Below are 24,853 nucleotides of genomic sequence, written 5' to 3'. Positions count from 1 at the left end.
ATTTTGATCGTATTTTCCTTCCAGTATTTGGTATAAACAAATGGTTTTATTATTTATTAAGTATCACATATTATTTTCTATTATTTTAGTGGAATTATTCGATATTTGTCGAGTTCTCCAAGTTGTCTGCCAAAGTGTTCCCAGAAGGCTTTTTTAGTAAAAAGTAGTAAAGTAGTAAAAAGTTTTTACTTTCTGTTTAACTGCTCAAAAATACCAATACAGCCTTACCTAGAGAAAAAAGAAAAAAAGTACATATGCATGACTCAGAAGTGATAGCAAGAATAAGATATAATATTTATTTACTTTCTAGCTATCGTCATTTGTCATTGAAAATTTTCAGCAATACAGATATTACTTGATTAGTGAAACACATTATGACATATAGTTGTAATATATACAGACATTCATATTCTTCCTATTTATAGTCAATTAATGACCATTATTACCGTACCAATTAGTCATATATGTACATATTTAGAGAATGATAGATCATCATGACTATCATGACTACAAAACGTATAGCTTAAAATACTACTTAAAGTCACTTGTCTAATGGACACACAGAATATATCTAAGATATTATCAAGAATACATATATTTTAGAGGTATTAGTATATTTATAATATATCGATCTCTGATTAGCATTTGCAAATTACCGAAGCTTCTTTTCGACGTTGACATAGGGGCAGACGAGTATCCAGAAATGTAGATGTAGATTTGTAGCGCTCGATTAGTTTAAATAACTTCTTGGATATGCCATTGTTCTATTATTGACTACTTGAAGATTAAAGCCCGAAATAAAATGAATGTTGTTGCAAATTGGCGCGCGAGAACCATATATAAGATTAGCTTCATCTTATCAAACTATTTATGAAAATCCAAGTGTGGTCGTTGATAAGATTTACAGTCCATACCAATGATAACGAAAGAGTCCAAACGTTCCGTAGTGGACTGAGTGTCAGTTGATCAACTTCATTCGAGGTGGCGAAATGATGAGAGTTTCAGTGCTGCTGCCTCTGCTTGGCTGTCTGCTCCTGGGCAGCTCGTGGGCACACCAGGAGATGAGTAATCTGCTGGCGCAACAAGCCAAGGAATTTGACTTATCTGCCACTGAAGTGGAAGCCCTGCGACCATTTTATCGTGAGCTGCAAACACAGCATGACTATCTATACAGCCTGTCGATGCAGAGCGGCGATGGCAGCGCCCAGGTGTCGCTGCCCAAGGTTGAGCCATTGGACGCCACCTATGCGAAGGTCTTTGATGAATTTCGAGAGCAGTTTAAGGGCTATTTAAGCTACAAGCCCATCATTGAGTACGACACAAAGCTGCCCTCGCTGGAGGAGATGGTGGGCCAGCCCAGCAGTGACTTGACTGAGCAGGAGCTGCTGGAGTTGCAGGATCTGCTGGACATACTGCAGGATTTAGTCGATGAATCGCAGCTGGGCATTGAGCAACTTGTGGCACGCGCCACAGACTTGGAAATCAATCTGCTGAAGCTGAACAAGCCGAAGATTGTGATGGCCGCCATTGCTGGGCTGGAGGCAATGTGGCACACCTGGGGGCGTGCCTCGCAAGCCGCCTACTGCAGCTATTCGCATGTTCCGCAGTTTACGGAAGCTCTGCATGCCATCAACGGCGGTGTTGACTGCTACACCTACACCATGGGGCTGATACTGAAAGTCCAGGATGAAACTGTCTCCTCCGTCAAGGAGATCAAGCAAAACGTGAAGCAGCTGGTTAGCATCTACAAAAAGATAAGCGCCAAGAAAACATTGGTGGGCAAAATACTCTCCGGCACACTAAACGTATTCAAAGCTCTACGCCGGCTGCACGACATTATCGCCGTGGGCATCGCTGGCTACGACAAAATCAACAATCAGCTGCCAGGCGCTGCGTTGCAGTCGGTGCAATGTGGCCTGGAATTTAAGGACAGCATTCCGCAAATGGTTGAGACTGTACAGAATCTAACGGTATGCATTACGTTTGTGGACACAGATAAGCCGGAATACGATTTCCTCAAACCAGAGAACGAACGCTATTGGAACACCGGCGCAGAGCCCGTGAAAATTGATCAGGAAAACGACATTGCAGAGGACGACGATGATGGCAGCGATAATATCGACGATGATTACGTAGATCATCGCTAGAATTATCTGGTTAGTTGATAATATTTGAGGAGGCCAAGTCTGTGCAAAGTAAATGCAAGAAAAGTGTAACTAGACAATCCTTGGAATAACAGAGGCATATGCCCAGCTTCCGTTTTAACTAAAAATAGACTTTTCGAATTTACTATTGTGTTTTATAATATATTTGGTAAGCTGTTGGGTAGCCAATCTGATGACATTCACTGATATGCTTAGATCTGAAGTTAGAGGACTTAGGTGCTCATATATGGCTGACTAGACGTCGCTCTCTTTGAGCTGGCGCACATACTGCTCGCTTAGGGATTTGTTGAGGCCCTCGTAGCTGGCATGCAAATTCGATATGGCCGCTTGTGGTGAGCTCTGAGACTTGAGCACATTGCGAGCGGGCGCCGATGTGGATGCGGAGGGACTGGGTGGTGGGTGTTCGCCACCAATGACCAAATCGGCCATCAGTGTTTGGCGACAGAGTGCGGACAATGCACTGCCTGGCGGCATGGGAGCCGGTGGTTCCTTGGGCTTTTTGCCGCCGCGACGCAGCTTGGAGGCCAGCGTGGCAAAGCCCAGTTTGCTGGAGATCCGAGCCGAGCGCGTGACAGTGCGCGGCAAGCTATCATAGGCGCTGGAGTTGCTGACACTCTCCTGATCCGTGGTCACTTCTTGTTGTTGTCGCTGCTGCAGCTGCTCTGTCGAGCAGCCCACATCGCCCCGCATGCTGCCAGCACTGACGCTCTTGTGCAAGGGCACATTGTTCATGGCTATGGGAGTCAGGGGCTCCTGCCTGGGCGTCACTGGTGCACTCTGTAAAAACTCTGCCTTGGCCTGCTGCAGTCGCAAGGCGCGCTCAGACAGCGGCGTCATCGGACGTTGGGGCTCCATGATGGATGTTGGAAACTCGAAGTGCTTTGCCTTGGTTGGAGTGTGCATAACCTTTCCCTTGGCCTCCAGCTTGCGCTGTATGCGTGGTAGTGTATTGTCCTGCCTGTTGGGCAATACTACGGACGTTGATGCTGGCCAGGCCTTGCTCACCGAGGACCCAGAGCTGGTCTTGGCAATCTTGTGCTCAATGTTGTTGCTAACTGTGGCGCTCTGCGACTTGTGCAGCGAGTTCTTCTTGTAGAGATGCGCTTTGCGCGGAGGCGCTTGGGGAAATGCGGGCATGCCCAGGTGACGCTTGGAGCGCGTCAGGCATTTTATGCTATCGCTAGCAAGTGGAGCACGCACCGGAATGGACGATCGATGCACATCGTTGGCGCTCTGGCACTTGCGCAACTCATCCTTGGCGCGCAGAGGCAACAGGCGCTCCAAGCTGATGGATTTGTATAGACTTAGAGGACGTGGCGCAGCCTGCTTAGTGGGCACCTTGGATATGGGAGACTGTGCCTCCTCGACGCTATACGTGGGACTCTCCAGCTCCTTCTCTATGACAGCTATGCCCTCGGGGGCATTGGGCTTCGGCACTGCAGTGAATAGCTTGCGCTTGGTCTTCACAAACACATTGGCATTGGTGTTGTAGCTGCGTGCATGCTGCTCCGGCAACGGCGGTGGTACGAAGCCAGCTTGCTTGGCAATCGGCTGGGCTATACTGCTGGCTATGCTTTGCGATTCCTCGATGCGCTCGCCAGGCTTCACTTTTAGCGAACTGCAAATGATTTCCTCTGGCTCGGCCGATGGCGCATGGCCAGCGGTTGTCACAGAGCTCAGGCGAAAATCATCATCTAATGATCGCTGCTTTAGCCGGAAGTTCTTGCGGCGTATGCGTCGCGGTGTCTCCAGCACACTCTGCGTATCCGCATCACTGCTATCGCTCTCGGTTTTACTATTCTGGCGCGAGCCCATCTTGCGCAGGCGCAGCTTTTTCTTCGATGCAGTCACAGAGCTGCTCGCTCGGCAGAGGGTGCCTGTCGTGGTGCTTGTCTCGGTCTCGTGCTCCCTGGGCGAGGGCGAGGGCGAGGCGGCGCTGTGCTCATCCAGCGTCAGATGATCGCGGCTGGAAGCATCCCCAGTGGCATAGGTAGAGCTGCTCTCCACTTGCTGCCCGTCCTCGGCCGTTATGTTGATGTCCGGCACAACGTCCCGGGGGAAACGAGTCGTGCCGCCCTCTGCATGGAAATTAATGGAAGGTAATGAAGGGACATACAGTTATTTAAAATAGAGCTTACGTATGCTCAACTTTAGGCAGAGTAGCGATTCGTGTAGACCCTGAAGCTCCTCCAAGTACTCGGTCGTGCGCTCCGCCATTGTCTCCTGACAACATGCCTCATCCAGCGGCGACTTCACAATCTGCAGTATACAAGCACATTACAGTTCGGTTTCCGTGTCGGCCAAATGCACCTACCAGCTCGGCCAGACGGCCCAAGTCACTCTGAACATCGGACACAGCATTCAGCACGTTCGGCTTCATCAAATTGTTGGAGTAGTATAGATAAATACTGCGAATGCTCAGCAAGGTCGCCTGGCAATCCCGCATTTCCACATGCTCCACGATGTCTGCGGTGGCCTGCTTGAGCCGGGCAAACAGCTCGTCGGCACGTTTCAGTGCACTCAGCAGCGGGGCCAGGTTCGTGTGCGACTCAAAGCTCTGAACTCGACGCGAGTTGCTGCAGAGGTTTATAAATAGGCGAGGCGTCATTAAAACCGTTTCTAGTCATTAAATGCATTCACTTACACATAGTCATTGCACTGCACCTCCTCGTACTTGTAGATGGGCGTTTGCTGCTCGACCAGCGTGTGGGCGGTAACCAGCGGGGAGGCGGTGTCGTGTATGTGCTCCTCCACTTCGACCATCACGGCCTCGGGCTCGTCGTACTTCTTGAACTCCTGATCCGGCGAATCTGTGCAGTCCTGCATCTCCTTAAAATCGTTGACATCGTTTAGCGACAATGATGAGGCCTGCTGCGATATGACCGGTGCCTGATTGCCATTGGGCGCCACACTATCCAGCGATAATGAGCGGCTCAGCGTCGGTGAGTGCTCGGGGTTGTCTACATACAAGAGAAAATATCATGTCATACTAACAACCAGAGTCTTGTCAAATAGGACTCACTTTTATTGCACTCCTTGTTGATGAGGCCCACATACAAAGGACTGTAGCCAGGATGGAGCAGCGCAAACGTGGAGGCCTCTGGTCCGATGCCTCTGGCCTTCTCCCACTCGTAAAGCTTACGTGTAAATTTGCGAGAGATACCCTCGAATTTTCTCACCTCGCCATCTGAGGTCTTCACCTCAATATTCTTAGATGTATGATCCGGCGCCACGATAGCTTTAAGGCGTGCCAATCTGAGAGTAAGATAAATAGAAACTGATCCAGGCGGGGATATTTACATTATACACACTTTTCCTTTTCGTGCGGCTTGTGCTTGTACCAGCGATCATCATCAGAGCCTCGCCGGCTGGACTGATTGTGCTTGGAGCTGCGCTTGAGGGAATCATTATCGGAGTTGGTGCCACCGACGGGCGTACACTTCAAGCGGTTCCATTGCTCTGAGGATAAATATTTTGGATAAGCAAATATCTCAATCGCACAGCCCACTGTGGACTCACCCAGCTTCTTTTGAAACTTTTCAGGTAAATCCTTTTGGTCAGGCAGCGCGCACAAGCCCTGACCCTCAAGCTTCAGTGCACCCGAGCTCCAAAGATTCCAGTCGATTTTTGGCTTTATATCGCCGCCACTTAGACTTTTGGCTGTGGGACTCGCCGCTGGCTCGGAGGTGGCATAGCAATTGGAGCTCTGCTGCTTGGCCCGCCATTTGTGAAGCTTCTTCTTGAACTGCGGCGTCAAATTCTGCTCGAGCTGTTCGGTGGACATAAGATCACTGTGCAGCAGCTGCGTGGGTGAATGCTCCTCGCTGCTGCGCTTGCCGCTGCCACTGACGCTGCCTGGGCCACCACTGCTGAGCTTGACGCCTGGAATGGAATCGGGATTAGGCGTGGTCGGTGGATTACCTGAATGTCTGTCGTGTGGCTTACTACGATTGCTCGCACTGGCTCGCTTTAGTTCGCATTGCTTGTGCTTGAACTCCATATCTAGTTTGAGTAGTAGAAGTTGATAATGTTGAAATACTTCATCTTCGTTCTGTGTGAAAGTCTTACAGTTTGGCGTCGTGGGCTCCGAGGAAACTCCACTTGATAGCTCCTCGCTCTCTGTAAAGCCAGACGTTAATGGAAACCGCTAATATGGTAGCCACCAAACAGCTCACCCACCAAATTCACCAAAGAAATCCGAATGCCTGGATGGACTGCTCGGCACCGAGGAGTTGCCCGGCGAGTTCACTTGACGCATACGTGATCCATCCTTGGGACTCTTGAGCGGCGAATGCAGCTGCGGCAGATCACTGCACACCTGATTGAGATTTAACGGACTGGGCGGCAGCTTGTTCCGGCGACTGGTCGTCGCTTTGATGTCCGCTACATGATCCTCGGGCAGCACCTCAAAGTCCGAGAAGGCTCGCGAGCGACGTAGAGACTTATTCGATGATGATTTGCTGGGCAGCGAGCACTTGGCCGCATCCAAGCGCTCATCCGTGGCCGACTTACGCAGCTCCACTTCATAGCTGGAGGGGCGCGAGTCACCCTTCGCTGAATGTCGCCCTGTAATTAGAGTGGAATCTGCTCCAAATAAATAAATTAAGACAGTTCGAGAAGGTATTTACGCATTGGCTGGCGACTGCCCGCATCCATTTGCAGCTCATCCAAGGAGCTGGCCGAGCTGATGGTACCAGGTGTACCGCCCGTTTCGCTCAAAAAGTGACCCGACGAGGAGCTGATGATGCTGTCCGCGGAGCTACTACCGCCAGCGCCGCTTATTGGCACCTTTAAATACCTAGAAGAGATTATGAACTTAACATCGATTATAGTGTAGAACAGAATTATGTGAAATACCTTTCTACTTCCAGATTGAGCGGCATCAATGTGTTGGAATCGTGAGCAGCTGTGGGCGGCACATTGGCCCGCTCCCACTTGAAAGCCGCCTTCACCTTGGTCCACTTGGACACCTTGGACTTGTTGTCGCTGTAGGTGCTCTGCCGGCGCAGCAAATATGGCCGAGAGGAGCTCTTCATCTGCCGGTCGCCCTTTAAATACATGTTTATCTCTTCCTCCATCATGGACTTGCTGCGCTCGCGTATTCTGTGGTGCAGATATCAGACTTACCCCAGCGTGAAATATTGTATTTCAATATACATACCGCTTGAATTTGCCATGCTTTGTGGGTGGCACCACCTCTGTGCCCAATAGGGATTCCAGCCAGGTCAACGAGTGCTCCAACTCAAATTCGGTGTCGGCGGTGGGTGTGGATGAGGCTGGAGCTGGTGCAGCCGCAGGAGCAGTTGCTGCAGTCAGAGTTGAGGTTGAAGTTGAAGTTGAAGCAGCATTGAGGGCTATCATATCCGACTCCATTTCGGCTGCCGACTCCTCGTCATTGTCCGTGATGGTGGCCAGTTTCTGCTCCAACAGGCCCTCAAGCATTGCACACGTGCGAGTTAGTTGATCCATGGCCTCAATGGCAGTGTTGAGCCGATTCTTGAGCGGCTCAATCGTGCCACGATCCGCTCGGTAGGGCTGACAGAAGTGACAACTGTGCTTTCCATGCTCGCACACAGGCAAATCCTTCTCCTCGCGCAGCTTGGGCGAAGCAGAGAGATTGCGTGCCCGCGAGGCCACAGCTGGAAACTGGAAGATGTTCTCATCGGTCCGTCCGCACATGGCAGGCGGAGCCGTCGGCAGGGATTCATAGTGCATGGCACTGATTCTATGTCGTGTCCGACGCGGCTTTGGCGGTGGTGCTCCTTCCATTGCAAGTTGAGAAACCAGCGCAAGTCCACTTCGGTTTACATAAATATATATATGTATGTGTGCGCGTGTGTAGGTATGAGTGTCCAGCTATGTGTGCCTATGCGCGTACTGAAATGCTCAATTGGCTTTTGTTTGTTTACTCGGAGAGATATGCCACTAGAAATACACGCAAGACAAGAATATCCCACGAATTATCGAAATCAAAAATTTGTTTATAAAAGAGGAAGACAAATGTGGAACGTCCGCCACACACACACAGTAACCCAAAACACAAGCACACAGTTCACCCTCTTATAAATATGTATGTATATGTATGTGTTTGTATATAAATTGGCAGACTTGTGTATACGTATCGTATATGGGGTAATTTGAAATGCCTTAAAGTGTAACGCTTAAAATACATGAAATAAACAATAAATTTGAAAAACGAAATTTTAGCACGTTTCGCCACATGTGCAAAAGTTTTGGAAATATTTGAAATAATATTTACGCCTCTGTGGTCAATAAACGGAACGGATCAGAGCAAAACGATTTGAAGCCCCCCTCCCCCCTCCCCCCTCACAATTTGCGAATGCACTTGATGCCACAATTTGTTGTACAAATATATTATTATCCAGCTAGCAATCGACAGGCCAAATAACAAACAGCCGCATGAAAAATAACACAAAATCACAATAAATAGAAACAATAGCGTAAACTATTTTTAAATTGCTGACACTCTTTTGTTTGGCCTCCCCCCAGCCAAGACACTTCGTTGAGACATACCCCCTCCGCCCTCCACCAACTGGCATTACCAGTTGGTGAGGAGTGCACACTTCCAATATTTCATTTTTAGGTTACACGCAATTAATATTTCCATTTTTTTGGGAGAAATGTGGCCCCCAAAGTGCAGCATTGGATATGGACGTGTGTGTATATACATTACTGTGTATGTATGTGTGGGTGCGTGCACGCGTTTGTCTGTGAGTGGAGCTCATCATGTGTATATCTTAATGCCCATTACTTTCACTAGGCGTTCGTTTCGCCACTTTCAGAACGCTATATAGAAGATATTGCCACATTGAATACACAATTTTAAATTTTATGTTCTTCGGGGCATAAAATAGACGAAAATATATGATTGTGCGCAAGATTTTCTGGTATTTGCTGTGCGTCGTTATTTGTAAAAATTTGCATAATATTAAAACAACAAATAATTACTTGCACTTTTGTTATGCACACAATCGTCCGCCCCACCACAGAATTTCCTTTTTATCTATATTGTTAGAGAATCTTTCGCGATTTTTTCACGCCGCGAAAACCGTATTATGCCGTTCGTTGGTCGAATCTATTCTGAGCACATATGTATGCACACGGCGAGCGATTGGCGTGCTTTTGAGAAAATCTGAAGATTTTGATTTTATATATACATTGAGAGTATTGCTCTCGAGCATCTTAATTTGTTCTCTATCAAATTAATGAAAGAAAATATGAATTGGACACTTTATTTTATTTTAAATTTATCTTTCAGTTTTTAGACTTAATTCTTGCTTTATATTTGAAAATATCCTTACAAAAATTTATAACCGACTTTTAACTGGAGTGACTCTGCTAAATTTCCCAAAATATTCAATCACTAACTAAGCTAGGTTCAAAACTTAGATTAAAACTGAATTTACTGCATACCATGCCATAAATAACACTTCATTGAAAATAATAATACTAAAATATTTATTACAATATAAATGTTCAGAGAATAAAACATTTTAAGATAACACTGTATAAAAAAATTAATTGTGAGAGAATTTGTTATGAATTTATAAGGTAGCTGGAAACTCTGCTGAATTGTTTTGATTTACTTTCAACATCTGATTTGCTATCGATAACTTTGTGAACGATAATTTTCCCATTGTGCACTGGTCACTCTGCAGTTCTGTTATGGTTTTGTTCGGAACAGCCGGGTATACTTAATATTATATAATTATAACTTAACAATAACTTCAGGACTCAAAGTAATATTCTTAACTGAAATGTTGACCCTTATATCAACGATGCGTGCCCTCGCCGTGCGGCAACAATCAGGAGAGGCATTGCGGTGCCTGCACTTGACCGCAGTCACGGAAGCCGCACGCAAAGGCACCCGTGAAAAGGCACGTAAAAAAAAGGTTAAAGTGGAGGTAAAGAAAGTTGGATTCATTCCCCACAATCAGCGTGACAAGAAGTAAGTGACAAGTAACCAAGCTATAGACATCTGACTTTTAATTAATTATATTTTTTTAGAATTAACGTTAAACGCGCTGATAAACACGTGGACGACTCCTGGAAACAGGTGCCCAAAGATGACGTCTACGTGGGACGCTATTATCGCTGGCCGGTTTATACGGTAGCAGAGGCCATACAATGCCATCGGGAAACACATCACCCAACCATGTATAATGTGCCAAATGCTTCGTTGAACGTGGAAATTGAGCTGAATATGCAAGGTGAAAAGGCAACACGATTTGTTGATAATTTTCAGCGCATGGCTATGATACCACATAAATTTGATCACGGCGAGGAACGTAAGATTATAGTATTCACAAAGGGCAATGTAAGTCTGACAATGAACAAATATATATTTCGTGCATGCTAATACATAAATATAATTTTAGGAAGAAATTGTTGAAGCTCGCGAAGCAGGCGCTACTCTTGTGGGTGGCGTGGAGCTCATTAAGGATATAACAGCTGGAGAGCTGCTGCTGTCTGATTATCAGTTCATTATTGCGCACCCCAACATTCTGCCCGAGCTCGTTGCACTACGAGGCTTGATGAAGCGCAAGTTTCCCAACCCAAAGAGCGAGACTCTTGGCGTAAACCTTGCAGAAATGGTTGTCAAATTCTCGAATGGCATCAGCTACAGCGCAACTAAAGATGAATATCAGCAAAACTTTGGTTTAATTAAAGCCAATGTGGGCACTCTGGATATGGATGCTCAGCATCTCGAGGAGAATATACGTTTTCTGTTGCAAGATGTAAATAGTATGCGACCCAAGCGGGATGGACGCTTCATAACGCGCGTATTACTTAAGAGCGCACCAAGCAGTGAACAACTGAAGATAGATCCATTTGTATATATACCCGAGTTTTACGATAAAACCGCAGCCAAAGTTAGCAGGGAAGCAAAGAAGGAAGCAGAACCAGAACCACAATCAAAGGAAGCGGCAGCTGCATCAAATTAGCTCATAATTTATTATTGTGTACTCACATAATTGGTTGCTTTATTGCTAAATAATCCAGTTGCGCATTAAAAGTCGGAAAACATAGTTTACAAATATAATTTAAAGGAACGTTTTTATTCCCATATAGCAAGAGCTGCTGCATCCGTCGTTAAATTCTCTTAAATTAGATTATTTTATCGCTTACGTATAGGTTTGGTTTACGGGTGTATATAAAGATCAAAAGATATTTGTGCGCTATGACAATGATGGGAAATTAAACGCCCAACAGTTTTTTAACTGACATACACTAACACAATGCTTACGATTAGAACGCTGAAGAATTGCACTATATATAGTAATGCGCAGACAGATAGAAAGATAGATGAATGCTTTAAATTCTTTGAAACCGAATCGAATAACGGGAAATATTAAATTATGCTTTCAATGTTGCGGCGTTTCGTTGTTGGTGCTGCTGCGCCATTTCCAATTGTTTGACTCGAGTGTAAGCTGCACTTGCAACCAATACGACTATATTGGAAACCCACCAAATCGCGGAGCGCACATCGTTGTAATACTGCGTGGCAATAACTGTTTGTGCGCACGCCTTAGCCGTGCCGGAGATGTTGTGCGTTAGCGGTGAAGTAACCTGTAATCAGCAGATGTTTGATAACTACATACCTTTAGCAATAACATTGTCGTTGACTCACTAACCTTTATCTCTAAAGCTGTGACAAAGCCAATGGCAAAACCACAAAATCCACTGAGCGTCATTGCCGCCCAGAACCACGGCGCCCACAGGTGCGGGTATGCCAAAATTGTGCCCAGCTCACCGTTCAGAATAATGAGAGGTAAAAAGAGGACTGTAGAGTAGAGATTATTATAGTAGCTCAACAGCCAGATCTCTTGGTTGACATAGCCCAGCGACTTTTTTGTTTGTATCGAGTACATGGCCAGCGCCAGAGAGCTGAGCACACCAAATATTGTGCCACGCCAGGAAAATGATTGTGTTAGGCTCTCCTGATCCACACCCATCCAAAAGCCCAACACAATTGTGGCACAGCACACCAAGCACTTGAAACTTGTGCGTTGTCGCAAGATCAGGTAGGTTAGCACTACACTAAACACTGTGGTGAGGGAGCGACCAATGTAATAGAAGGCGACCGTGACGTAGGCGAGCGACAGATTGTTGGCTCCGATCATAAGCGTGTAGAGCACTGTTAGCGGGAGTAGCTTTCGGAAGGTATCAATGTCCAATGGATTTCCCTCCGGAAACGTGAACACACTCGGATATTTGCGACTGAGGCGACTCATTGTAAAGCATATGATGGTGGATACAACACACTGATACCAGGACATGAAAAGTGGTGCACCCAAATTAACCGCATCGCTGCTCAGCAGATGTTTATTAACAAATACAGTCAGTATGGAGGTGCACCTGGTAAAGGCAACGTGTACAAGTTACCATATAAATACGATTTGATGCTTCGATTCTCTGATACTCACCAATATAATGCTACAACAAAAAATATCTTTAGATATTTATTGACTAGCCGATTGTGCTCTTCTAAATTTTTATACATATTGTCTCGTGCTAATTGCAAATTCGTCTGTAGCTATAAAAGTAAAAAAAAAAAAAAAAACTGTGCGTCGCTGCACATCGCCGGTAGTCGATCAGCTGTTCAACTTAAAAATTTCCCCGTTGAGCGCTACCACCCCCAGCACACACACATACACACACTTATAATCACTTGTAAGAATTAATAGATGCACTCGAATTAGTAAAGTTAAGCTCAAATTTATTGAAATATGTATTATATAGTAGTTATTTAAATTAACATAATCATTTCTGCGTCTGTAAATAATTATATTTAGGCTTTAGGCTTCTTAATGGATATGAATTTGCGGGACTTTCATGTATTTCACTTGTCCCACTGGCGGAATTCGGTGCCTTCAGGCGGCTTGACAGTGACCTTTTCCTTGGAAACCTCGTTCCAGTTGGTGCTTAATACAGTGCCGCCAGATTCAGAAAACGATTTATTCATGGCCTTTTGAACTTCCGGTGAGGACGAACTGTAGATCTTTTTGAATAGCTGGTTTAAAGCGGCTTCGCCTTTTGCCTCCTTCTCGTCAAGTTTTTCCTCTTCGCTGACTAAACGATCCCAGTTCTTTGCCTGGCGAATGGCCACTTCTTTCACCACTTCGGCCTTCTGTTCAAGACTTTCCCAGCGCACACCAGTTTCCTTTGCCAATGTGATCTCCACTTTTGTAGAAAAAGCTTTGTGTGAGGACCGATCCACAACAATGGGATGCAGAAGATTTAGGATCAATTCATGTCCATCTGCAGTCATATGTACTTTTTGTGTTTCAATCTTGACGTTATAATTTTTTTCAATGGCGCCTTTTAAGAGTACTGTTATGACCACCTTGGTCTCGGATTGATACCAATCAAATCTCAGCGACATTTTGTGTATGAACTCTTGGTTGAGACTAAAGAATAATATTTCACTCGAGTATTCAAAATTAGTAAATCTTGACAGTACAATGAATAGGGGAAATATCTAGAAAACAAGCAGAGTTGCCACAAACTACAAAAACAGCTGTTCAGTTGATATGAAAGTTTACAATAAGTTTGTTGAAAATAAAACTTTAAATTAGATTAATGTAAGAGTCAAAATGTGATAAAGTTGATGCTTAATTTAAAAACAATTATATTTGAAACAATTTTTTTAACAGTTCGTTAAATTAGTATTTTTGCTAGTCTTCAATCCTGAGTTGCAAAATTAAATTGGTATTTATTAGCACCAGATATGCAGCCACACTGACCTGTGTAATTGTCAAAGGCGAAGGCGAGCGAGAGACGATAAATAATTTTTATTTTTGCTTTAATTATTCGTGCGCTGAAATGAAATTCTATTGTCGAAAAATGCTGGAAAGTGTGTTTGTGTGAGAAAATAGTGTAAACATATTGCCACTGTCAAACGTAAAGGCAAAAATTCCTTGAAATAATTTCCAATTGGAATTGAGCAAACAGGGTGTCTGTTTGCGTATGTGTGTGCGTGTGTGCTGTGCCTGTGTATGTGCCATCCTTAATTTTTTCGCACATATGTATGTATGTACATACACATGTATGTAGCTGAACATTTTTCTCTAATATACCAACAATCGAGAGCGCACACATAGCAAGGCGAAGAGAGCAGCACGGCGCACAGCCACAGCCACGGTACCCTTGCGAGAAAAGGTAAGTAATTGAGGTGTAATGTAAAGTAATGTCCACCGACTTCCCTGAAGGTCTGCTCTGTACTTTGAGAAAGCTCTTTCAATAACGTATGACACTCTTTTCGCACAGCTGGCTCTTAATAGACTAAATAAAATATTAATTGTAGAACAATTCTAATTCAATTTCAAATTTCAAAAAATAAAATAAACATTTTTCGAAAGGGGGCTCATAAATTAAAATTGCAACTTTATATCGTTTAAGAATTTACTTTCGTTGATTTGAAATCGAAAGTAATGAATCTATGCAAAATGCGAAAACATGTTTCCAACCAGTGTGCACTGTCATATTTGGGTCATTCATGTACTGCGCCTGTCTGTTTGGTTCTTTTCGGTTAGTTCTCTGTTGCCCTGCTTTTTAACGAAGCTGCGCGCTCTCTCTTCCTCTCTCTCACTCATTCTCTTACACATACTCTCGTTCATATAAGTTTTCAAGTGGTATTTTTGTTGATTTAACGGTAATTGTAAATTAACGCACTAGTCGCAATTGTCATATTGTCAAATTCACTTGTGCAATTTGCATTTGCTGTCTATTGCTGTTTTGCGCTGTGAGTGTGTATTGTTTGTGCTGGAATGTGGACGTGTATTGATGTGCGTATGTGTGAGTATGTGCATGAGAATTTCTCGTGTTCGTATAAAAGATAAAAAGAGAGAGGGAGCGAGAGCTTACGCCCGTGTGTACGCTGGGCTAGCAATCGCGATACTAGTTGTGGGTGTGTGTGGGGGTGTCGAGGTGTGGGGCTAGCGCAGAGGTATTAGGATTGCTTGTTATTCTTTCTTTGTTGTTTTATTTGTGAAAAATATCTGCTACTGCTGCTATGTATGCACTGTCCGAGTACTTGTCAATGTATGTGCTCGTTTCTGGTTGTGTGTGCGTGTGTTTATGAGTTGAAGGTAGTAAATACATAAAAAGTAAAAAATCAAATAAAAACATTTGTATTGTATGCGGATATGTAAAAGTAAATTAAACCTAGGCAACAACGTGAACTTTGTTAAGGGCGACTATTAATTCAGCTCTAAGTCTATAGAAATACGTATGTACATACATACGTATATCAAAACATGCACAGGCATTATTTTAAAATACATTCATATAAATACGAAATTGTGTGTGGTTATCTCTTGTACGTTTCATAATTCGTTCAGCGCGTGAATTCCAATGCTGACTAACTCAAATCTCAATGCTGAACGGAAGTGCAGTGTCTAAGAATATGTGCGTTGCTGTAATTGTTGCTGTGGTTTTTGTTGTTGTGCTCCCATTTTTCACCAATGTCAATTTGAGTGCGACCTTGAAATTCGTTTGAGCATGTATTATAAAATTCACTTGAGCATCTATGTACACACATACACATACATACATGCAATCGTGTATAATGTGTGTATATATTTAAAACAAATTCAAGAGTGTCATTGACCTATACTAAAAGTCTTTTAAGTGCTGAATGATAACTGCTTTCAACTGTTTTCAATCCATCGACTTGTTTATTTATAGTACAACTTCAATTACCTCTCAATTGGCAGACACCCCACTGATCGAAACCGTTTTGTAACCACCGCTGCCGCATTGACGCGGCGCTGCCGATAAATCCTGCCAAGATCCAGATCGACACAGCATCAACAACAACAACAAATACAAGAGAACTACAAGTGCGGCTGAAGCAATCAGCGAAATGTTTACGGGTAAACTTCAGATTAAGGTTTGCGAGGCGAGCGGCCTGCGTCCAACAGATTTTCAAAAGCGCCACAATTTAACGTTTGGCAAATTGGCCGATGAGCAGCTGATCGATCCCTACGTGTCCATAGATGTCGACGAGAGTCATTTTGGTAAGCAAATTATCAATTATCATAACAGTTATCCATATTCCAAAAATTCTTGAATAGATCGTTCGACAACCCGACCAAAGACATTCGATCCAGTATGGAACGAGCAGTTCGTCCACGACGTGACCAACGCACGTAACATCAACTTAACTGTTTTTCATGATGCGGCCCTGCCACCGGATGACTTTGTTGCCAATTGCATTATACCATTCGAGGATCTAATGCAAAGCGAGTCAGGTGCTCCGGATCTATGGGTAAATGAATTGTTTTATATATTTAAATTTCAGTTTACCTAGAATATTACAAAAATTCTGAGACTAAGTATAGGCTCCATTATTATTAAATACTATTTTAAAAAATATGCGAACTTAAATTAACTTAGATCCGAAAGTCTCATTAATCAGCGTTATCCATATACTGATAGTGACATTTAATAATTTAATTTTGTTAATGAAATCAAGTAGTATTTGACAAGTATTTGTCAATTTAGTTTCTTAGAATTTTTCAAATTTATAGGGATATTTTATTATGTTTATTAAATGGAAGACTTTTTATTAGTAGTGTTTTATTTACGTTTTTATTTAACATTTTATTATTTTAACCATTTATTTAATGTAAAGGCGAAAGTATGATATTCCCACAGTCGACCGCATATTGATATTAATCTTTTGTCTTGCAGATTAACCTAGAACCACAGGGCAAGATCCACGTCATTATCGAGTTGAAGAGCCGCAATGGTAGACATGAGCATTATGGTTAGTTAATTTATACATTCTGTGGGCGGACAATATAATCTCTTAGACATTTCAGATCAAGCTAAAGCGGATGCCGAGGTGGAGCAGACTGTGGCAGTTAATAAGGAGTTCAAGGAACGCGCTGGCTTCAATCGACGCCGTGGTGCTATGCGCCGTCGTGTGCATCAAGTAAATAGTTTGCACAAATCATAATTGGCAATAAACTAATCAATCGATTTATTTTCCCATAGGTCAACGGGCATAAGTTTATGGCCACGTTTTTGCGCCAGCCGACCTTCTGTTCACATTGTCGGGAGTTTATTTGGTGAGTGAATAAAATATCGCATTTATATAAAATATCACATATATGTAGGTGCGCTCTGAGCGCACTCACAGACAGACTGTCCATCTACAATATCATTCTTGAGTTGTAATTGCAGTGATTAATATCAGTGCATATATATATTTATCTATAAATACATATATATATGTATAATTTTTGGGTTTTTATATGATTTACAAAACACACACATCATAGCATTGTCATTACTCTTAATCTCTTATGATTTTATTGATTTTATTTATTACTATATATTTTTAATTTTGATTTCAATATATCTCGATTTCAATGTATTGCAAACGTAATATTCACAACTTTGGGTTCCACCACGTATTTTAGCTATACTAAACATAGGTATTTTCCTAATTTAAATAATATTTCTTTGGATTAACCACTTTCACATAACTGGCCTTAATTTGAGGGTTTTATATTTGCCATATGCAGCTGCAATTCCTTCACTGGTCTCGTTTGGTCTCTCATGCTATATACATACATACATACATACATCTGCTTTTGACTTTCATTCTTTGGTTTCGAGCTGCGGGTTTGCTTCCTTTTTTGGTTTATTTTTCGCATAAATTCATGCCCATACAACAAAACAAAGACACACATCATTCAGTTATAAAAGAAATATATGCAATAGCCACGGAATTTCTTGCCTTTTTGCAGGGGAATTGGTAAACAAGGCTATCAATGTCAAGGTATGTGTTTTGCTTCAAATTTAAAAGGAATATCTTACAGAGACCTACAAGTCTCTGAGAAAAACATTACACAAAAATTAAAAAAAAAAAAAAAAAAAAATCAAAAGCTATCCATCACTTGCATTTGCTCGTCTCATTCGTTCGTTCGTTCGTTGTTTGTTGATGTTGTTCAGTTTCGGTCCAAGAAACAATGTATTTGCCTTTGTTCATAACAATAGCTGCATTATCTATTTATCTGAATATCAATATTTACAATTTAAGGAAAGTAATTTTTTTTTTTTTTAAAATTTAATTTGTGCCGTCGCTGCCATTGTCGCTTCTCTACGCATTGTCCATGCACCGAAAGTAATGCATTGGCCATTTTTATTTTAATTTGATTATAATGTTTTCAGTACACACATTTTGTAACTCTGTTTTGCACTGTCTTGCGCTCATACTAATGCTCCTTAGATGTTAGACCTTATCGGCAGCTTTAAAATCATATTACTCGTTTAACCTAAGTTTGGTTAGTTCAAGAAAAGTTGATTTAGTTAATGATATAAGTAATAATGATGTTTACACAACATTTATAATGTCTCTGATTTGGTAAGACTAGTTTATCTTTCAAATTCAATATATCTATTTATTTAAGTTGACTATGCTAATATTGGGCTGGAAGTCTTAAGGAAAGAAGTAGGCTCTTTTTAGTTACTAAGTGATTAGCTCAAGTAATTCATGACGCAAGTTATTTATATGTATTTGAGTTCGTTATCGCTAAATAGATAAAGAAAGACAACAATTAGAGTTTTAGCCTTTTGCTACTGTGGCTATGTTTATGGTAATTGAATATAGTTAACTGACTTAGCTGAGATTGTCTGACACGAGGGTTGATAGGAAACATGTTAAATGTATATATTTTAAAAATAAGTTTCATACATTTCTGTCATCTTTTAGTTAGGTTTCTAAAAGTACATCTTTCCAATGCAATACATTATACTACATCGATGAAACAGCTCTTATATATTTCAATATTGTTTTGTTAACGTTGTGGAAAAGTTGCTAATCTGTATGTGTTTTGATTTGATTGTTGTTTGCCGATGCTCAAGCACTCTCTGGGCAATCCAATAATACTATTAATTTCTGAACAATTTGCACGTCACAAGCAAGTTACACACATACATATATGTATATGTGATTAAACAATTCTTTTTCTGTCCATAAAATGACGAAAACTAATTTGCATTTGACCAGAGACAAAAATTATTTAAACCAACTACATTTACACTTTCTTACGCACAAACCCAACACACAACACCAATACATATAATTTGATGTTATGTGAAACAGCTCGTCAAATACGCTAATTTCTCAGTGTGTCTAACCTCTGAATCTTTAATCTGTAAATTATAATTAATGATTTCAATGGTAACTCTGTAAATATCACAAATATTTCAATTGAAATTGAATGCTGCACTGCTGTGACCTGAGTTATCTTGCACTTCATCTCAAATGCTAAGGATAATAAGTCGTACAGCTTGCAACAACACTAAATGAAATCTTTATTAAACTATTCGATTAATGAAATTATATTCTGATCTAATCATTTATAGTCTGCACATTAGTTGTACATAAAAAATGCCATCTGTCTGTGGTCTCCAAATGTCCTGGTATGCGCGACGAGGTTAGTATGAAGGTCAATCAATTTACTCAGCTGCGTTCAATAATTCAATTACAATTGTTTGCAATTACAGCAAGCCAAGGTGGAAGTGGTGCCGGCCGGGCAGCGGTTCAATGTCAATGTGCCGCATCGATTTGTGGTGCACAGCTACAAGCGTTTCACATTCTGCGATCATTGCGGCTCGTTGCTCTATGGACTAATTAAGCAGGGCCTGCAATGCGAGACATGTTACATGAACGTCCACAAACGGTGCCAAAAGAATGTGGCCAATACCTGCGGCATTAACACCAAGCAAATGGCCGAGATACTCAGTTCGCTGGGCATCTCACCGGATAAACAGGGCCAGCAGCCGCGGCGCTCCAAATACTTGAGTCAACCAGGTGGAGAGGACAATTATGGCGCTTCACTGGGCGGCGAGGGTGGCGACGGTGTGCCAGGTGCCTCATTTCGAAGCGGCACGTTGTCCGCTGATAGCTTGGCCACGTCAACGAGTACGTTGACCAGCGGCTACAATAGCAGCAGCTGCATGAGCCTAGCCGTGGGTGGCGGAGATTCCCGTCCTGGCAAGTGCTCGCTAGTAGACTTTAACTTTATTAAGGTGCTTGGCAAGGGCTCGTTCGGCAAAGTGATGCTGGCCGAGAAGAAGGGCACCGATGAGATCTATGCCATTAAAGTCTTGAAGAAGGATGCCATTATACAGGATGATGATGTTGACTGCACGATGACCGAAAAACGTATCTTGGCCCTGGCCGCCAACCATCCGTTCCTTACGGCGTTACATTCTTGTTTTCAGACCCCAGATCGCTTATTCTTCGTTATGGAGTATGTTAACGGTGGCGATTTGATGTTTCAAATACAGAAGGCGCGCCGCTTTGAAGCGGGCCGTGCAGCGTTTTATGCCGCCGAGGTCACTCTTGCCCTGCAGTTTCTCCACACCCATGGCGTTATCTATCGCGATCTGAAGCTTGACAATATACTGCTCGACCAGGAGGGGCATTGTAAGCTCGCTGACTTTGGCATGTGCAAGGAGGGCATCATGAACGGCATGTTGACCACGACATTCTGTGGCACACCCGATTACATAGCCCCCGAAATTCTCAAGGAACAAGAATACGGCGCATCCGTGGACTGGTGGGCGTTGGGCGTTCTTATGTACGAGATGATGGCTGGCCAGCCTCCTTTTGAGGCTGACAATGAAGATGAGCTTTTCGACTCTATAATGCACGATGATGTGCTTTACCCCGTGTGGTTGTCCCGCGAAGCCGTGTCCATCTTGAAAGGTAAGATTCGATTTTCCACGTGAGAACAACAATCTATATGTTATCAATGTCCACTCTAGGTTTTCTCACAAAGAACCCAGAGCAGCGTTTGGGCTGTACAGGTGACGAGAACGAAATCCGCAAGCATGCATTCTTCAATAAACTGGACTGGAAGGAGTTGGAGAAGCGCAACATAAAGCCACCATTCCGACCAAAAATGGTATGTTTCGTAAAAGTGTTAGCCAGATAGCTGGTCAACCCTTTGATTTCCTTTTATAGAAAAACCCACGTGATGCCAACAATTTCGATGCCGAATTCACCAAAGAGGAGCCTGTGCTAACACCAATTGGTAATGATGTCATTCGTTGCATTAATCAGGATGAGTTCGCCGGCTTCTCATTTGTTAATCCCAAGTTTGGGCCGGAGCGCAAGGTGTTTTAAAGCGGCGACCGTTGGATAATTGGATTGGATGGATATGCGCTTAGTGTTGGCGGGAATTAAACCAGCAAACTGGATCAGTTGAAATTTTAAGCAGTTGGCACTTCGTTGCCGGGGTTTTAATTACATGCAACCCTATGCTAATCTCTTAGCCTATTCCTAGACTTAGCTTATCTCCCTAGCACTTGAACCTAAAAACTTTGCTTCCGTTGATTACTTTATGAACGCTTTATTGTTGTCTGTTTCCAGTTGTGGTCTTTACCTTTTTTAGTTGTCTGTTTTATCGTTTTAAGTTTAAATGTTGGAAAATTACGAAGGCGTAGTTCTATAAAGAAATCACAACAAAAAACGCAAATGCAAAATGAAATGCTAAGAATCGCAAGTTATATATAGATGGAAATGATTACATATGTATATGAATTTGGAAATGCGTAGAGGATTTTATAGTCGTCACTACGCCCAGTGCCAATATAAAACAAACTATAAAATTGTTTTCAAACACGTACACTTAGACACATACGCAGACACAAGGATACGCAGGCAAACTCTAATTTTAGGAATTTGTTTGTTTATAGTTTTATTATAACTTATCGCACAATCTGTCTCTTTCAACAAATCTATCGCTTTTGCTCGTTGTAATGCTCAAAGCCTCTCAAAGCAAGGCGCTATTTTTGCAGCTTTACCTATCTTTGTCCCTTAATCCTTACCAAAAACAACAATTATTATTGCCAAAAAAAGGAAGTCCTGATCTAGTCAATGTTGTTGCAAATGCAGCGCCATGCTTTTTGTTATTAGTTTTTTATTTATTAATGTGCCGAATCTCAAGTTTCGCACCCAAATGCAGACAGCCATCTCGCAACAGCGCTATCCTATGCGACTCGCAATTCAAAAAGCCGTCTGTAAACATAAGAAAATACGATAAAAGCAAATGAAATGAAATGAAAAGAAGAAAACAAGTTTATGCGTATTCGAACTCTTGCACAATTTCCTTCTCAAGTATTAAAGCGATATTATTTTAAAATAACTTATTGTTATACATACAAACATAATATAATAACAACAAAAACCAAAATAAATATAAATAAAAACTAAAAAATAAAATAAAGCCAAAAATAACACAAAAACTCGCACATACAATACCAGAGCTAAACAAATGCAGAAATTTATACAATAAAATGAAAAGTGAATGGAACTAAGCTTAGTCTTAAAATGAGAACAAACTTTAAAATAAAAACCAAATAAACACATTTTAAATTCATATATATTTTATGGAACACAAATTATAAATACAAAAACCGAAATATGTTTAGCCTATAAGTTGGACAACATATTAAATTTCAGTAAAGTATAAAAGTATAACTATATGTTAATGTATGTATGTATATATATATATGCTTATAAATATGCATATATATTTATATACATACATACACTTATACATATATATATATATATAATTATTTATATGTGCATAGAGTTAATCTAGTATATGTGAAATATATGCAGTTAAAACTGTAAAACAAATACAAAGCAGAACAAATTATATATATAAACAGAGATAATGTATGAAATAATACCATTATAAAAAAAAGTAACAAAAATATATTTGTGTTGATTTTAAAACCAAAGACTCAAACAACAAATACAATTTGCATAAATGAAACAAAAGAAGAAAATACAAACAATTGAATGAACAAATGGAAACCATTTATATGGCATCGAAATTTGTTAGTTTTGATTTTATGATTTCAATTATTCGTGTTAAAAATATATATATACTTTATATATATATATACATTTTAAAAAATCTAGTTTTAGTTTTTTGTTGATTTGAGAGCATCTAAATAATTGAATTTTTAATGAATCTTGTACTGCATTTACAGGAGAGCAAATTGTTTGCCGATTACTAAGTTTGATAAATTTGTATGCAACAAATGGCAGTATATAGCAAAAATTACTAATTGTAAGAAACATTGTTAACTAAACAGAAAACAAAATGAAACTTTGTATGTAATGAGATAACAAGCCCAAGTGTATAATTAAAATAATATATTTATGAAATAGCAAGCAGAGCGTAAGGCTCTAATACCCATTTAAATGTTAACCTCAAGTATTCTCAAAACCGCATTTTACTAAACTAAAATGAAGAAGAAGGACAAATGTAAACCATATGTAAACCAATTTATACAAAAGCAAAAACAAACAAAAAAGAAAAGAATGCGACATACTAGTTCGAAGATGCAGTTGTAAAAAAATAATGCAAATTATCACAAATTTACACATACGGTTCCAGCCATAACAAAAACTAGTTTATACCTATGAAGAGGCCTCGGTCGGAGGGAAAAGCAAATAAAATACAAAAGTAAGAACTGTGGGTTGTTACCGAACTTGAAATGGAAGCAGCTGAAGCGCATTGTGAAGAACAAAGAAAATAATAAATAATAAACTTAAAAACACACACAAACACAAAGGAAAACAAAAATGTAACGCGTAACCTGAATAAAAACTAAATGAAAAACGTAAACAGAACAGAAGTTGTAAAACAGAATTTTAGCTGTAAGCTCATTAAAAAATAATCAACACGGCCCGGTGTAGAGCAAAGTTTGAAGGAACAAAAGTTTAAATTGTAACGCCTTTTTGTTGATTCTTTTCTTTGTTTTGTTTGGCTAACTACTGTATTAACTCGAACAAATCTAGACCTATCAAAACTAATAAATTGTGCTGACCCACGTAATGAATTGGATGAGTAGTTGACTATCAGCAAGCAAGCAGTACAAGAACTTTTATTGTTTCTTGCCAGAGAAAGAATACTGCAGAGCATGATTAAACTTATGTTGTCACTGTAACTCTCTCTCTCTCTCATTGATAAATGTTCACTAAAATCGCTTGACTAACAACTTCTAGAAACTGAAGTGAGACACGTTTTGTAATGTCGATTTAGTTACATTACTGACCATATAGCAAGCATATGGTTAGTAATTACATATAACAAGCATAACCAGTCAAATGCCATGCTGACGGATACACCTTTTCATGTACCTTCTGCAATTTAGATTCTATACATAGACAACATATAAATTAAAAGAGAGAATAACAAATATAAAAACAATCTTAAATCGCTACTGACCTAAGACAAACACAAATTGGAAAATAGAAACTACTCATTAAAAGAATATTAAACAAATGGAGAAACTATTTAAATGAAATCCCACAAAATTATATTGAGACAAAAATAATCTTTAAGTTATGTTTAAATAAATGAATAAATAAGCTACAAAGAAAAGTCAAAAACCAACTTTGATATGTTGTAAAAAGAATTGAACTAAGAGAAGACAGTGAGTTGTTATTCAAGTAACTAAATAAATGGTGACAAAATGTAAAATGAGGCGCGGAAAAATAACCAAAGAACACAAAATTACTAAAAATTGATTTATAATTTTAAGAGAAGATTTAATGAAAATGGAAACTAATTAATAAATAAAGAGGTAACACCTATAAAAATGTATCAACTGAGTCAATT

At 41.0% G+C, this 24,853-nt stretch overlaps 6 protein-coding genes across 23 annotated transcripts; 3 read left to right on the top strand and 3 right to left on the bottom strand.

Annotated features, from left to right (window-relative positions):
* The first annotated feature begins 948 nt into the window (after positions 1 to 948).
* Positions 949 to 2,289, top strand: LOC108612560 (uncharacterized). The gene has a single exon (XM_018005490.2). The coding sequence runs from the start codon at positions 990 to 992 to the stop codon at positions 2,145 to 2,147; it is 1,158 nt and encodes a 385-aa protein (XP_017860979.1). The 5' UTR covers positions 949 to 989; the 3' UTR covers positions 2,148 to 2,289.
* LOC108612493 (uncharacterized) lies at positions 2,286 to 9,707 on the bottom strand. Of its 12 annotated transcripts, XM_018005411.2 has the most exons (14): positions 9,135 to 9,297; positions 7,327 to 8,090; positions 7,023 to 7,268; positions 6,794 to 6,963; positions 6,345 to 6,731; positions 6,234 to 6,284; positions 6,111 to 6,167; positions 5,685 to 6,047; positions 5,477 to 5,624; positions 5,188 to 5,420; positions 4,810 to 5,125; positions 4,480 to 4,741; positions 4,304 to 4,424; positions 2,286 to 4,243 (listed from the first exon to the last, which is right to left on the bottom strand). In XM_018005411.2, the coding sequence occupies exons 2-14, from the start codon at positions 7,932 to 7,934 to the stop codon at positions 2,400 to 2,402; spliced, it is 4,806 nt and encodes a 1,601-aa protein (XP_017860900.1). In that variant the 5' UTR covers positions 7,935 to 8,090; positions 9,135 to 9,297; the 3' UTR covers positions 2,286 to 2,399. The 12 variants fall into 12 exon arrangements, with proteins under 12 accessions (XP_017860900.1, XP_089329137.1, XP_017860883.1 ...); XM_089473011.1 differs by having other exon boundaries at positions 5,477 to 6,047; positions 6,345 to 6,749; XM_018005394.2 differs by having other exon boundaries at positions 6,111 to 6,284.
* A 100-nt stretch (positions 9,708 to 9,807) lies between these two features.
* mRpL1 (mitochondrial ribosomal protein L1) lies at positions 9,808 to 11,229 on the top strand. Its single transcript, XM_018005502.2, has 3 exons — positions 9,808 to 10,134; positions 10,194 to 10,503; positions 10,565 to 11,229. Exons 1-3 carry the CDS (start codon positions 9,944 to 9,946, stop codon positions 11,129 to 11,131), a joined length of 1,068 nt encoding a protein of 355 aa, XP_017860991.1. The 5' UTR covers positions 9,808 to 9,943; the 3' UTR covers positions 11,132 to 11,229.
* On the bottom strand, positions 11,225 to 12,802 carry nac (GDP-fucose transporter nac). The gene is made up of 3 exons (XM_018005514.2): positions 12,614 to 12,802; positions 11,822 to 12,545; positions 11,225 to 11,756 (listed from the first exon to the last, which is right to left on the bottom strand). Exons 1-3 carry the CDS (start codon positions 12,688 to 12,690, stop codon positions 11,544 to 11,546), a joined length of 1,014 nt encoding a protein of 337 aa, XP_017861003.1. The 5' UTR covers positions 12,691 to 12,802; the 3' UTR covers positions 11,225 to 11,543.
* Positions 12,803 to 12,889: 87 nt separating this feature from the next.
* On the bottom strand, positions 12,890 to 13,689 carry Sgt1 (suppressor of G2 allele of skp1). The gene has a single exon (XM_018005607.2). The coding sequence runs from the start codon at positions 13,570 to 13,572 to the stop codon at positions 13,030 to 13,032; it is 543 nt and encodes a 180-aa protein (XP_017861096.1). The 5' UTR covers positions 13,573 to 13,689; the 3' UTR covers positions 12,890 to 13,029.
* A 218-nt stretch (positions 13,690 to 13,907) lies between these two features.
* Pkc98E (Protein kinase C) lies at positions 13,908 to 24,838 on the top strand. Of its 7 annotated transcripts, none has more exons than XM_018005458.2 (11): positions 13,908 to 14,348; positions 15,905 to 16,207; positions 16,265 to 16,458; positions 16,884 to 16,959; positions 17,015 to 17,127; positions 17,190 to 17,263; positions 17,948 to 17,979; positions 19,569 to 19,639; positions 19,710 to 20,916; positions 20,976 to 21,115; positions 21,175 to 24,838. In XM_018005458.2, the coding sequence occupies exons 2-11, from the start codon at positions 16,054 to 16,056 to the stop codon at positions 21,334 to 21,336; spliced, it is 2,223 nt and encodes a 740-aa protein (XP_017860947.1). In that variant the 5' UTR covers positions 13,908 to 14,348; positions 15,905 to 16,053; the 3' UTR covers positions 21,337 to 24,838. The 7 variants fall into 7 exon arrangements, with proteins under 7 accessions (XP_017860947.1, XP_017860939.1, XP_089329182.1 ...); XM_018005450.2 differs by having other exon boundaries at positions 15,876 to 16,207; XM_089473056.1 differs by lacking the exon at positions 13,908 to 14,348 and adding an exon at positions 15,183 to 15,277 and having other exon boundaries at positions 15,876 to 16,207.
* The last annotated feature ends 15 nt before the right edge of the window (positions 24,839 to 24,853 follow it).

This window comes from Drosophila arizonae, chromosome 2, assembly GCF_054131065.1.
Source record: "Drosophila arizonae isolate 15081-1271.41 chromosome 2, UAZ_ARI_1.0, whole genome shotgun sequence".
Lineage (NCBI taxonomy): Eukaryota > Metazoa > Arthropoda > Insecta > Diptera > Drosophilidae > Drosophila > Drosophila arizonae.
The sequence above is the reverse complement of the archived record's forward strand: the minus strand, read 5'-3'. Positions and strand labels throughout refer to the sequence as shown.

Excerpts from the sequence above, each read along its gene's own strand:
- LOC108612560 (XM_018005490.2), top strand. The coding sequence starts at position 990 with ATGATGAGAGTTTCAGTGCTGCTGCCTCTGCTTGGCTGTCTGCTCCTG.
- Pkc98E (XM_018005458.2), top strand. The coding sequence starts at position 16,054 with ATGTTTACGGGTAAACTTCAGATTAAGGTTTGCGAGGCGAGCGGCCTG. Across the intron at positions 20,917-20,975 it reads AGCCGTGTCCATCTTGAAAG|GTTTTCTCACAAAGAACCCA; the intron begins GTAAGATTCGAT and ends TGTCCACTCTAG. Across the intron at positions 21,116-21,174 it reads CACCATTCCGACCAAAAATG|AAAAACCCACGTGATGCCAA; the intron begins GTATGTTTCGTA and ends TTCCTTTTATAG.
- mRpL1 (XM_018005502.2), top strand. The coding sequence starts at position 9,944 with ATGTTGACCCTTATATCAACGATGCGTGCCCTCGCCGTGCGGCAACAA. Across the intron at positions 10,135-10,193 it reads CACAATCAGCGTGACAAGAA|AATTAACGTTAAACGCGCTG; the intron begins GTAAGTGACAAG and ends ATATTTTTTTAG. Across the intron at positions 10,504-10,564 it reads TAGTATTCACAAAGGGCAAT|GAAGAAATTGTTGAAGCTCG; the intron begins GTAAGTCTGACA and ends ATATAATTTTAG.
- LOC108612493 (XM_089472949.1), bottom strand. The coding sequence starts at position 7,934 with ATGGAAGGAGCACCACCGCCAAAGCCGCGTCGGACACGACATAGAATC. Across the intron at positions 7,269-7,326 it reads AAGCATGGCAAATTCAAGCG|AATACGCGAGCGCAGCAAGT; the intron begins GTATGTATATTG and ends TCTGCACCACAG. Across the intron at positions 6,750-6,793 it reads GGGCAGTCGCCAGCCAATGC|ATTCCACTCTAATTACAGGG; the intron begins GTAAATACCTTC and ends TATTTGGAGCAG.
- nac (XM_018005514.2), bottom strand. The coding sequence starts at position 12,690 with ATGTATAAAAATTTAGAAGAGCACAATCGGCTAGTCAATAAATATCTA. Across the intron at positions 12,546-12,613 it reads TTTGTTGTAGCATTATATTG|GTGCACCTCCATACTGACTG; the intron begins GTGAGTATCAGA and ends TGCCTTTACCAG. Across the intron at positions 11,757-11,821 it reads TCACAGCTTTAGAGATAAAG|GTTACTTCACCGCTAACGCA; the intron begins GTTAGTGAGTCA and ends TGCTGATTACAG.
- Sgt1 (XM_018005607.2), bottom strand. The coding sequence starts at position 13,572 with ATGTCGCTGAGATTTGATTGGTATCAATCCGAGACCAAGGTGGTCATA.